Source organism: Falco punctatus, assembly GCF_963210335.1.
Source record: "Falco punctatus genome assembly, chromosome: 15".
In the NCBI taxonomy this organism is placed as follows: domain Eukaryota; kingdom Metazoa; phylum Chordata; class Aves; order Falconiformes; family Falconidae; genus Falco; species Falco punctatus.
In genome coordinates, this window is record NC_137595.1 from 19,067,354 (window position 1) to 19,080,896 (window position 13,543).

At 48.2% G+C, this 13,543-nt stretch overlaps 1 protein-coding gene across 9 annotated transcripts in view; it reads left to right on the top strand.

Annotated features, from left to right (window-relative positions):
- GAB3 (GRB2 associated binding protein 3) overlaps window positions 1-13,543 on the top strand; it is a 79,820-nt gene that overhangs the window by 46,596 nt on the left and 19,681 nt on the right. For all 9 annotated transcript variants that reach the window (XR_013923792.1, XM_080365459.1, XM_080365460.1 and 6 more), the window contains one exon: window positions 10,503-10,806. Coding sequence is in view for 8 of the 9 variants with exons in the window: in XM_080365459.1 (XP_080221585.1) it covers window positions 10,503-10,806 (304 nt within the window). In the remaining variant the exon portion in view is untranslated. The remainder of the gene's footprint in view (window positions 1-10,502; window positions 10,807-13,543) is intronic.

A 13,543-nucleotide genomic window follows, 5' to 3' on the forward strand; every position in this document is an offset into this window, starting at 1 on the left:
CCTATTATCAGGAACACAGAGGCAGGTGTATCCCTGTGACAGGTGAAAAAATCACAGCATATGTGGTATGTAATGACCATGTACCAGTTGGCAAGTGCTTTAGCATTTAAAGGTGAAAAAAAGCACTCTAGAAATTTAAGCTGCGTTCAGGATGATAATAATGTCATTTTAGATACTACACATAAACATGCTGTGAGGGAATATGGAACTAAAACTCTTGGCTAGCTGATGAGGCTGTAAACATCCTCATGTAAAGAGTCCTGCCTGTAAGTCTTCACTGTCAGGGATCTTAAATGCCTGCAAAAATGTAGCAGCAGTCAGAAGGTGTCATTTGGGGGGCAGCTTAAAAGAATTAATGTTTCACTGTGCCTGCCCTCAGGAAGGAGAAAATGTGCCAGAGGAGAGGAGGGTGTGGGAGGAGACCCTTGAATGGCTTTAATCACTTAAGCCCTGTCTTCTGCTGCTGGGACCTCTGCTCTGAGCTGTGACCTACTTTACATCTTCATTAAAAGTGAAAAAAACAGACAAAATGAAACAGAAAGGAGAGTATAAGGATGCTCATGATGTGAATCACGTCCACCCCTGGCTATCCCAGCAGTTCAGTACCTCCCACCTGGCATCACGGATGCTTGGGCTGCAGCATGCGGGGATCCAGGGGTCCACCTGCCTGCCCAGGGCAGGGGCAAGGCCAGCTGGCCAAAATCAGCTTCCCTCCAGCCAGGACTTTGGCTCAACCATCACAGCATCATTTTGAGGAGGGCTGGTGGCCTGTGGAAGCACTGGCATGCCAGGCAGTGGGTGGCCAACCCCATGCTGAGGCTGTACCAAGAGCCTTGTGGCTGCCTGGGCTCTGCCCCACCTGGAGGCTTCCCGAGCTTGCGTGGATCTCACACCGCAGCTGGCTTTCTTTTCTTCAGCTTGATTTTTCATCAGTTGTCCAGATCCCTTCGGGTGCTGCTTTATAACGACACTGAGTCACAAAAATTTCAGTTGCTTCCTGAAAACATGTGAGATTGTCTTTACCATCTTGTTAGTCCCAATGAAACATGGCCAAGCACAGGGCGGGAGTTACTTTATGTTTTTATTAATACCAACTGTGTCTTTTTAGTGGCGCCCTGCAGATGCTGTCGAGATTGCTGGCTGGCTCTGGTCCGTTGGTGCTCCTTGAGAAACCCCACTTGGCCACCAGCCTCTCCCTGGGAGGTACAAGCCTCCAGGACATGGCTGGGTTTCTGCCCTGTGGTGGCAGTTAGCTGTAATTTCATGATGACTGATCCTTATGCTTTCTATAAATGAGCTCAAAGGGGCCTGCACGTATTGCAGGGCAGCTGTTAACAAGAAAAACTCCAAGCTTTCAGCACCACTGCTGTCAAAATAGGAGGAAGAATAGAGAAGTCATGCCCTGGGCTGACGGGGGGGGGGGAGGGTAGCTTATTTACTTCGTGCTTGTCTCAAGATTTCACTGTTAAATGAATCCACTGAAATAGGGTTGCCATCCTGCCACCCTTTCTTGGGTGTTTTGTTGCATGGATTTCACAGGTAAGGCTTTATCGGCCCGGAGGCATTTCCATAGGTGGGGGACAGGAGGGAGCAGCGAGCTGTGGGAAGCCTTGGCCTGGCCGGGATGGTTCGATCCTGCCCCAGGGCAGGGCAGGCAGGCAGCGCTCTGAAGCCATTTGACACATGGCAGTCCCCCCAAGCAACGTGGAGCCGTGGTGTTTTTCTGGTGTGGCAGTCAGTTGTAGCTGGGATCAAAGCCGGTGAATTCTTCCGCATAGGAAGATCTTGTGGGATGAGATGCCCTGTCAGCATCTTCCCCTGCAAAGCTCAGGGACCCGTCGGTGGCATGACCACAGTGGCAGCATTTCTTTTCTGCTGGAGAGCCCCTCGAGACCCACCTGGCAGGAGCCATGGGGACAGCAAGGACAGAGAGGACAGCAGTGCTGTACCCCTTCAGCCAGCAGCGTCATGTCAAGCAATTCCTACTTGCATGAGCAGCAAAGGGATGCTCTGTCACATTGCCAGTGTCCTCAGACGAAACCTCTAATCATAATGTTTGTGAGCAGCACAGTTCCCATTTATTTACTGCTCTTATCAAAGGACAGGGGACATGAGTGAAATGACATTTCTTCATCCAAGCATCTGCCTCCTTCCTCCCACCCCAAAATGCAGTGGTGTTATTATTAATTTTACTGATAGAACTTGTTTTCTTATCTTCCATAAGGTTTTTAAGAACTTAGAACTCCCAGGTTTTTGGGTCACTATGACTTTGACCCTTCATGCCCAAATGAACCCATTAGCTTCACAAAGAATCTGCATGTTTATTAAAAAGGAGTGACTCATTCTGTTGCAGATGTTTGTATATGTAAAGCACCATAAATATTATGGATTATGATGTAGACCAGGCAACAGGAATGTGTGTAGGTTAGCAGGCAACGTATGACTCTAGGACTTTTTCTCTTTTTCATAGTGCGTGTCATTTTTTCTTCACAAACCACAGGTTTCTTTTTTTGAGAAACAGAAACAAAGGAAACCTCTCTGCTACAGGACGTCATCTTAGATGCTTTATTACAAAGCTTTCATCGCACTTACAGCGCAGGAAATTTTTTGGTTAGTGTTTTTAGTCAATTAATGTATCTGTATCACCTTGAAAGGAAGACGGTATTTCCCCTTCTACTATGCACCCATTGCATCTCCTCTGAGGAAGACTCACGCTGGCTTTCCTGAAACAAGGTTTATTTAGAGTCATAATGAAGCTACCACAATCAGAAAGACGAGTGACTCAATAAAGGATTCGCGACTTAGCAGATGGAAATAGTGTTGGGCTGTAGTCCGTCCTGAACTCATTGTATGATGGTCCTTTGTACAGGATGAGCCAGACCCTTTGTGCTAGTCTTGTATTGGAAGTTATTTTGTGTGGGAACACTGGTTAGCTCAGAGCTTTTTCCCACCATAGCTGAGCTCTAACCTTGAGAAAACAGAGCTGTAGTGGGCATGAACAGGCAGCAGAGGGGAGAGCTCATGCCTTTCCAGTACCCATGGGAATGCACCTCAGCTTCCAGGCACCCAAGCAAAGGGAGAAAAAAACTCCTGCAGAAAATTTCTCCTTCTGTTCTCTAGATTAAATAGAAATACACACCTGTGGAGGCAGAGAAAGGTCCTAAGGGAGGAGTATTCCTCTCTGAATTTGAGTATTTATTGTTTTTTCTTTCCCAGCCATAAAGCATGAGTTTCAGCCTCTCGGTGCTGAAGAAGTTTGTGAGATATGAGTAGAAAATAAGGGAAACCAGACAGCAAGGGAGAAAAAAATCTAACAGAAGCGTTAAACCAGTGGGTGATGGGCAATGAGCTCAGCTGCTCCCAGAGCGCTGCATGGAGACACACTGGAAGGGACAAGCAGGCAGCCTCATTAGGGAGAGATTTATTATGCAGAGCTGATGGGAGCTGCAGACCGACAGCCACAACTGAAATAGCAAAACCATAACTCCAGCTGGGGGACAGGCTGGGTGGTTTAAGAGGTCTTTCTCATCTCAGATTTCTGCGAGGGAGTTAATCGAGTGCTATTACTGAGCAACGCAGGCTACCAAGCAGAAGGGGTGAGCCCTTCTGCAGGGGTCTCGTGGGCTGAGAAGTGTGAGCTGTGCAGGGCTGGCTCTTTTCTCTTGAAAGAGTGGCACAAATAGCACCCAACAATGTCCTCAGCTCTTTGAACGCAAGAACGCAAGGGAGCTGGTCCTGACGCCTTCTCTCTTGCAGCAACCTCACTCTGCAGTCCCAACACCTCCTGCTCCGTGCAGGCGGGGGAAACTCTTAACTTACATAGTCATAATGGGCTTAGGCATCAGCTGCTTGCAAACCTGTCTACATATGAATTTTAACTTCCTCTTTTAAGTCATTTATAGGAAATGCTATAAAGTTCCGCCTAATTTTTTTGCCCAAGAATATGTTTTTAAATTGTTCTTTAAAAAAAAATACAAGCTTTGAAAACTTGTATCTCAAGTGCTGGCACTCCTGTAGGACTATTATCCTGCAGATCTGCTAGTCTTCTTGCCCCGAGGATGCCTTGCGGCTCAGGGTGGCAGAACCGCAGTGAGTAGCAGGAGGAGCACTGTGCACACAGGCTCTCCCAGTCCTCGGCCAGACCCTTCTCTGGTGGGACTTGCTGCTTTCTCATTCCAAGGGAGTTTGCGGGGTCAGAGCAATCCCAAGTAGTCAAACCTTTCACGGTCCTCCCCATCACTGAGCGCTCAAACTCTTCTTTCAGCGCCAGAGCTCCCCGCAGCAGGCTGGGGCTGAGCACATGTCCTTTGCCCAGGAACCAGTACACATCCGCTGTTCGTCCTGCTTCCCCATGCCATCCCCTTTGCTGTGTTCTGTAAAATGAAGATTATCCTCATGGGGGAGTCATAAGCATTAATTTAGCTGGTAAAGAATTTCAAGTTTGTTGGCTATTCCGCATTTTGTTATTAAAACCAGAAAAAGACAATCCCCCCAGACAAATTATATTTTAGGCCAGTTTACCTCATTTAGCTTGTGTGTGCTGTAATTCATGATTTAGATCTCAGATACTGGATAGTTTGTACATACAAAAGAGAAAGGTGGTCCTCAGACAGAAGACAAGTGATGAAGGTCCTTGGCTAAACCTTCCCGGCGCAGGCGCTCAGCTCTCATTCTGGCCTTGTTTACCAGCTAGCTGGTTTTCCAGCACATAATAGGTTTGCTGCTTGTGGCCTGTTTTATCTGACATTGCCACGTCGGAGCAAATTTCCCATGTAATAGCAGCCCTTTTTAAACCTCACACCACTTATGCAGCAGAAGCAGAGACATCAGATCATGGAAGCAGTGATTGCTTTCTTAGAAACCCTGCTGAAATGGAAACACAGCTATTCCTTTTCCCTTGAGAAGCGGCTCTGGAATTCCCAAAGTGAAAAATTCAGGAGTGAGACGAAAACACTGATAGCTTGTGTTGCACAAAGCAACATGCTGGCATCCGACCAACACTGCTGCAAATTCTTTCTTCCTTTTGGCACTGAACTATTCCACTTACGAAGGGCAGATGAAAATTGTTCTAGATTTATGTTGGCTTTTGTTTGATTGTAGTTGTGCTTTTCTGATAAAGCCTTCTCTCTAATGCCAATAAAGCTTTGGAGGACATGTAAACATATCATCATCGTATCATGCCTTCATCAAAAAGGAACACATTTCAAGAGGCCCCCAAATAAATGTAGTATTTCTTCTGGATGCATAGATCCTTTCCATAGTGTGAGTGAGGAGCCTAGGCTGAATCCCAGGAATTGGTCCCTATTTAAGTATATAGGTTACTTCATCTCAACCATGGGAGTGCAATCTTTCACCCTTAAATAGATCCAAATTCTCTCATAAATTTGGCAGTGTGTGCAGCTCCAGACTAAATATTGTCAGATATTATTGGCTCTGATCAGCTGAAATAAATCCCTCCTCACCACAGCTCCACCGCCCTGGCCCTGCTGGCTCCTCAGCTGCCCCCACCAGCCTCAAGCTGCTGCAGGGGCTCGAGGATGCTCTCTAGCCTGACACCAGCACCCTGCAGCAAACGCAGGAACTGGTCCTCTGGGCAAAGGCTCGCAGTGGTAGCGACTGTGCCGTACAAACCACGAGGAGGAAGGTATTGCAGCAGCACAAGGGTGCAGGGTGAGCATGCACACAGTGCCACCCGGGACTGGAGGTAGCGGGGAGCAGAGCTCCTTGCTCTACCACAGGGTACTGGCACAGCGCATCCTTCCCCAGCGAGGGGTCTGTGACCTGTGGGGACCCCCATCCAGCCCCGGGCAGGCGCTCAGCACCTTTCATCGTGGTGCTGGCATAGGTGCAGCTTCTGGTTTGGGTGAGGGATGGGGAAGGGGAGGAAGGCACATGCTGTACCATACAGCGTCCTGGTCTGTGGGCGAAGGTCACACTGCAAAGACAGAAAACCGGGGATGGTGGGAAGAACCAGAAGAGGGGAAGGAAGAGGCAGCCTTGTGACTGGTAAATGGAAAATGAAAACTACCTAGAGCATATCACTATGTAAAACCCCACCATGCCCTGCCATGGGGCTGGGGTGGGCACTGGCGAGGGGCTGCTGTGCGGCGTGCCTGCCTGCCTCGCAGGGCAGGGCTGGGGGGTGCCAGGCACCCTCTGTGCCTCTGGCCCAGGGCTGAGGAGCTCTGGCCCCAGCTCCAGCAGAGTGGACTGCATAGTACATGAGCTGCCGGGGTCCCTGTGAGCTACAAGCTGCTGCTGACATCTTGTCTGGCCAAGGCCTGCCACAGCTGGGCTCCCAGCGACTCCAGCGTACTGCGTCCCCTTCCTCTGGGGAGAAGAGACACATAGCTCGTTGCAGGCAAATGGCAGGAAAATGAGGAGAGGATATTTGACTCTGGGAGATAAAAGCCTCATGCTGAAAGGTGTGCCAAAACCCCCTGCTTTGCCTACACCATAGAGCAGGGTGAGTCCTTTTTATTGGTGATGGCAAACCTGCTTGTGTCTGTTTGCAGGCAAGCTGCAAGTGTCTCAGAAGCTTAGCACATCGTACACTCAGCATTGTAGGATAAGCAAAAATGTTTTGGAGCACATTTTGTGAGTAAAGGCACGCATTGATGAAAGTTTCAGAATGGAAATGAGCCACTGGGGGGAGACAGTGATGGTACTGGATGTGTCAAATGGGAGCAGAGGTGCAAAAGATTGTCTTCAACCCCACTCGCCGGTAGCTATGTTGGTAGCCAATGCCACTTTCTTCCCAGAGAGTGGAGGGAAAAAAAAAGCCCAGAGAGCTGAGGTGCAACTGCACTCTGTGTGTGTGTGTCGATGCTGTTTGATGGTACAACAAAGCTGATGTTAAGAGCAAGCACCCAGGGGAGAGCTGGTCCCATTCCCCTCCCACCCTCCTACCCCCTTCCTGGTGCTTGGCCCAGGCAAGGCTGGGTGCTGGGGTGCCTGGCTTGCAGCACTCTCCATTTCCCAGCGTGGGATGAGGTGGTTTCTGCTGGGTTTGCTCCCATGAGAGAGCTCCCTTTGGTGGCAGGCAAGGAGCAGCCCTGGCACAGGGCAGTGGGCAAGCTTGTTGGGTGGTGCTGGCGAACTGCCCATCACCCTCAGCCACTGCCACCCTGCCGTGGCACCTGCACTGATTTCAAGAGGGGTTGAGTGCTTAAGCATCTTTAAAGACCTGCGCCTGCAAGTGCTGATTCACCCACGCTGCTGACTCAGGCTGTGCCTATATAAAGGCTGTCATCCCTCGGCGCCTCTCCCTGCCCTCGGCTCCAGGTCCAACAGCCAGCCGGTGGCACAGGCAGGGTATTTGCTCTGGTTCCTGTAGCTCACAGTGAGATACCACCATCATTTTCAGAGCACATTAATGTTTGGGGCAATGTACAGCAGCAGCCAAGGGCTGTTAGCTTGTCCAAGCCTATGGTATCACCAAAGGGCAGTTCTTCGGTTCCTCTCCACCTCCCACCTTCTTGTGTGTTTCCTACAGCTCATGTGTTACCCTCACTTGAAAAAAACTACTCACTTTTCAGCCGTATGGGGAGCTGGCTGGCTGCATGGGCCCCGCTGCCAGCCTGGGGAAGGGAAGGCAATGAGGGTGGCCATGTGGGAGATGGAGAGGGGATGCCCCCTATTCCCCAGGGCAGTGCAGATCTGGGCAGCTATCTGGCATTATTTCCCCTCAGCTCTGTTGTCACAGCTGCCCAGCTATGACAGCCAGTGTTTTCTCACACAGCCTCAGCCCTGCTCTCCTCTCCCATCATAGGGCACACTGACTGGGCACCTCTCCATCTCTTGCACCACCAGCCAGACAATAAGCCTGATCAAATTGTGTAGCTGCAGGTACAAAACCAAACCCAGCGGAGCCACAGCCACTCACACCATGCCAGAGCCAGCCCTCGCCTCCAAACGGAGGGACCACGAGCCTTTCCACGAAGCACAGCTGCAGCTTGCTCCTTCCTCTCACCAGCTGCCCAGGTTGCACTGAAACTACAGACCCATTTAGACTTGTGAAAATTAAAATGCTAAGGAAATGGGGGCAGCTACTGGACCATCTTACCTAACAGTGTTGGACTGGCCACTGGCAGGTAGCCCGGAGCTAGCCCCAGCCCTGGGGCTGAGCTCCCACCTCCCCATAGCTAAGTGGGTGCCGGCTAGGCAGGGTGTCCCCAGCTGCTCCCCCATCCCCTCCCGTCTCCTCCCATCCCTCCTCAGCTTGCTCATCTGCAGGTGATTTCCATCCAGTTTCCATCAGAAGGAGACAGGTGTATTCAAGCTGCAGGGCTGGCAGTCTTGGGGAAGGAGTAAGAAGTGGTTTTGCAGTTTGGGGGGGGAGATGGGAGATTTAATGCCCAAGCAGCCTGTGTCTCTGGGAGGCAGAGGAACATGTCTTGTTTAGCTTATACCTCCTGAAGCATTTCCTTTTTGTTGTTTAGGGGTGTGAGGGGACCTTTCTGTTCTGATGCATCTGCAGGGTGTGCATTAATCCAGTATGGCACTTGGGTTGGAGGTGGTGGAGATGTGGACTCTTTCCGGGACTATACATGCCAGATACCTGCTGGGCTGTATTCTGCTGCTGGAGCTTGCTAGTTAGGAAGGTGTTTTCTCCATTAAATATTTTTTCTTTGTTCCTGTTTCCTTTGGTGGGGGTGGGATGGTTTTTTTTTTCCAGGCTGCCACAAAATTAGACTTGTCTTAAATACCTCAGTAACCTATTATCTCTAGCTACTTTCAACAGAGACCAAATCGCTTTTGAGCCTCAACAAGTCATGAGGGCAAGAGTTAATTTTCTTTGTGCAATACACTTTGCATCTCACCTCTGCTCCCTGTTTATTCCTGATGTGACCCCTCCTCTCTGCAAACCTCTCCTTTACATAGGCTGGTGGATGCTTGTTCAGCCTTGCAAGAGCTCCCTCTGTAATACCTCAATCTCCAGTCCCTGTGTGTTGTTTTTGAAGGATCTTTTGCTTTCAAAATAGATTAAGGTACTGCCAAGCTGAACAGACTTACTTCTAGATAAGTCTTTGGAAGAGTATTGACAGGCTGTGAAAAGCTTGCTGCACTGCAAGGAAGACTTTTTTCAGTAAAAAAAAAGAAAAAGCCTTTTCTTGACAAATGATTGTTGCTATTTTTTGTTGATCATTTTAACTATCACCATGCCAATGGGAGCTCAGTGTCAGCAAAATCTGTAGTACCTGTATTGATCCTAAACTGTAGCCAGTAAGGACTCTTGCATCTTAGTGAAAACATCCTGAACTCAAGTTATTTTGCCTTAAGGCTGAATGGTTGGCTGTCGTCAAACCAACAAACAGGTCCACTCTTTGCAAAATTACCTGAGTTTTGACTAGAACACAAGCTATCACCCAGATTGACATCCTTGTGACAAGTAATTTTGCAAAGAGCATTTGAATAAGGCTCGGGAAGGGAGGTTGTGGTTCAGATGTTTCTTTAACGAGATTTTAACTCTTACAAAGGCAACTAAAGCAGCCAGTGGCTGCAGGGTTATTGCAGGCACCTGGGCAGCTCCTGCACCTTGGTGGGCTGCCAGCTGAGCGGGGGCAGCTGCAGCTTTGGCTTCAGCTGCTCCCTGGCAGCCACCTGGACCTTGATGGCTTAGGCATGACTATCCAACAGTTTTTGTGGAGTTACATAAAGGGGAAGGTCCTAATGTCTTATTTCTTGGGGAACAGAGCTTGGGGTGGATTTCTTCTAGCCCTCAGAGTAGGTACATTTGTGATAGCTGTAATCAACACAGAGGCACTTGTGTTGTAGGTGAACAAAAACAGCTGCTGGAAAAGAGAAAATACGTTATTTTGCTCCTAGAAACTTGCATATAGCTTTTTAAAGTGTAGTCCTATGAGGACTTCATTTAAGCCTGTATGGGACCCATACCTTCAGTCAAGAGGGTCTAAAGACATCAGTGCTTACCAGGTTTGATTAGGGATGACTTCACTTGAAGCAGTACCTGTCTAAACAGGTGCCCTTCTGTAAGCTTTGTAAGTTTTCTGTTTAATTTTTTAGCACTACAATTCCCTTAAGTCCCCAGAGTAACTCCCCTTTGTTCTGGGCTTGAGGGAAGCTGCACAGGTCATCTGAAGCCCTTGGCTTTGCTGGGCAAAAGATATTTGTTGCCAGATATTAGCTTATGTACTGCGACACAGGGTGCAGTCCTAGATGTTTTCATTTCGCAAGGAAAAATGTGTTATAATCTCCCAGCAGATGAGGCGGTGCAGTATCAGATTGTTTTGGTCACAGCATGCTGGGAGGCTGAGGGGGAGAGGAGGGGAGAGGGCTTGCTCTTCTCAACCTCAAAAGGGACAACCCTCTGCCTGTTTTCCTATCGCAAATGCAAGCTGATAGCAAGCACTTCAAATCAAAGTCACGATTTGGCTGGCTTACCAAAACAACTGTAAAACCGAAAAGAAAATAAGTGTGTGTGGGCTGATTGATGTACGATGTGGTTGGTGCTAAAAGGGCCCTGTCTGTGCCATTTGCAGGCATGGCGGAAGCGCTGGTTCGTGCTGCGCAGAGGCCGCATGAGCGGGAACCCAGATGTGCTGGAGTACTACAGGAACAACCACTCCAAAAAGCCCATTCGGATCATCGACCTCAACGAGTGCGAAGTGCTGAAGCACTCGGGACCCAACTTCATCAAGAAGGAATTTCAGAACAACTTTGTCTTCATTGTGAGAACCACCTACCGCACCTTCTACCTGGTAGCCAAAACCGAGGAGGAGATGCAGATCTGGGTGCACAACATCAGCCAGATCTGTAACTTTGGACATCTAGAAGATGGTACAGGTAGGATCATGCTCATGCTTGTCTTGGGGGTTGGGAGGATGACCAGTGTCTGGGCTCCTCCACAGCAGCAGCCAGGGTGAGAGGAAGCAGGGACCTTGCTGGCTGCTTGGGCTGAGCGGGTGGTGTGGCACTTTGTTTCCTTTAGCTCCACACAGCACTGGGATGCTGCTAAACCCTGATTTGAAAGTTGTCAGGGATCTCGCTGCTGGGTAGGAATGTTTGCTGGCTGCTTGGTCTCACTTTGATGAAACAATTCCTGTTAGAACAAACAGCATGTCCTTAACAAGAAAAGGTACTGTTTATGTGAAAAGCTGACTGAGTGTTATCTTCTGGGGCCATTTTTTTCAGTACATGTCCCCTATTTATTTAGTTTGGCTTAATGTAAGACACCTGTTCCAGGGAAGTGTCATGCAAAACTCACATTTTCTCAGGCTTTGCTGGATGTGGAATGTGCACAGACTTGGGTGTATATACATGTACATAAATCACTGGCAAAACTGGGCTGTCTTAGTCCATTAATGAGAAGAAAAATTAAAAAAAGGCAGAGGATAGGGAAGTGTTAGAAGTGTGTGTCTAGACTTAAGAGATGGTCCTGCCAGTGAAACATAAGGTCAGCCTGTTTTGCAAGGACCTACACTTGTATATATTCAGTAGGGTGAATTTCTTGGAAAGCTTCCAAGAATTAACCACTCCAAGATGGATGTAGCCAGTAATTAAAGTCGGGACCTGTATCATCATTAACTTACCTTTCAAATGAGACAATCAGGCTCAGATAACAGCAATCTGTCTTTCCCTTGACATTTCCAAGGGGCAGATACAGCAGCAATTTGAGACCTTTGTTGGAAGTGAGTCAGAACAAAGTCCTTCTCTGTGATAAAAGGCAGTGCAAGATCAGAAAAAGGGTGGTGATGGAGGGACCTGATCCCAAGGGCAGTAATGTGTTTGGGGGTATCACAGTATGGCCAGGCAGATTACCCTGCCATGGTTCCTGTGCTGCTGCGCTCAGGCTGCTACTGGTGTCTGCAACCACCACGTAGTCATACTGGTACCTTGTAACTTGAAACAAAAGGCTACAGTGAGATGTTTTATTCTGATCTCTCCTGGTTCCTTGTCTTCTGTAATCTTCCCTTCTGTAGTTTATTTTGAGGGGAAATGGGAGTGGAAAGAGCACTGCAGTGGTCCTGTTACAAATGTGATGTCTGCTTTTTTTCTGCATTTACTTAAGAAACCACCAGGAAAACATGCTGGCATATTTTTATGTGCCAGTACAAACTGCCCATGAATGCAACTTGTGAACTAGAACTGGCAGCTTTTGGGGGATTGGGGTCAATAACCCTTTGGCACTTGGATGTGATTAGGGATGTTCAGTAACCCTCTTCCTACCCATCTCCCCTTGTTGACACTGAGATGTTGCTCTAGCGTTGCTCCTGGTGCAGTGTTATTTTAGGTATAATTTTACCAATTACTCTGAAATGAAGGTAACTCTTTCCATGCAAAATAGAAACGAGGAAATTTATTTTTTGTTCTCTCAGGTGTGTATACAGACTTCTCCTAGCACTGTGTTGAGGATGTGCATAGGGAGATGTGATCAGTGGCAGAGGAGCCAAGGCAGCAACTGTCCCAGGATAGGTGCATTGATACTGGGAAATATCTGTTCTGTTACACTGGTAACACAGTGTTGCTTGTGAGACTTACACATGGGCAGCATTCAGAGTGTTACACAGTGGTGTTTCTCTCCCAGCAAAGATTGCTGGTGCAGACACTGACGGATGAGAAGTGACAGCTCTTGCTGCAGCAGTTGGGAAAGCTGACATCCCAGCTTTCCACTCTGTCCAAGGCGGATATTGTCCCTCAAGAAGTTCAGCAGTGCAGAGCATTTGCCTTGGTTCCGATAAAGTCTGGCACCTGAACGTAGCGCCCTCATCACAGATGGCGTGAGCTAAGCTTCCAGACATGCACTTACTGTATCTCTAATGGCTAATAGCTCAGAAGATCTTCTATTTATCCCGCAGTTTGTGGCAGTGAGGTCAGCTCTGGGATGTATTCTTGTCAGGCTGCAGGGCATGTTCAGATCCTCTGATTTAAATCTGCACAGTTCCACAGGTTGCACATCACGCTTCAAACAGTTGCTAATTGCTTCAGCTTTTTGGAAGCACCTAAATCCCCCAAGAGCCTGTAGGTTTAAACAAATTACCCTTAAAAATTAACATAAGAAGAGGAAAGCTCTGTTAAATGCCACATGCTTTTTTAACTTAAATGTTACAGTGTTAAAAAAATAATAGTCCCTGAAATGAATCATCAAAAGAAAGACACATCAATTGCAGGAAATTTTAATAAGCTGTTCTGTGTATTAAAATTAATCTCAAAGCCAATATTATATTGTGAAATCACTCACTCTTAATCCTTGCATCTCTGAAAATTTGCTGTGACTTTGAGGCCAAAACCAAATCTGCTGCTTTCTCCACTGAATGCCCAGAAAGTGCAGCCACAGGCTTACGCAGTGACTCAGCTTTAAATACCGTCCCATCGTTCCCAGTTAGTCCCTTCCAGTGGCAAAGAAGCTGTGTGAACAGCCAGGTCCTGGTCATCAGAGGCCTCCGGTCTGACACATCAGCAGCCAGGTGCAGAGCGAAGTTAGCAAACCGTGGCTGGCCCTGCGAGGACAGCTTTTAAGTCAACAAGAGAGGGGATGGCTGAGAGACGGAGGCGACATGCAAGCTCCAGGCAGATGTCAGGA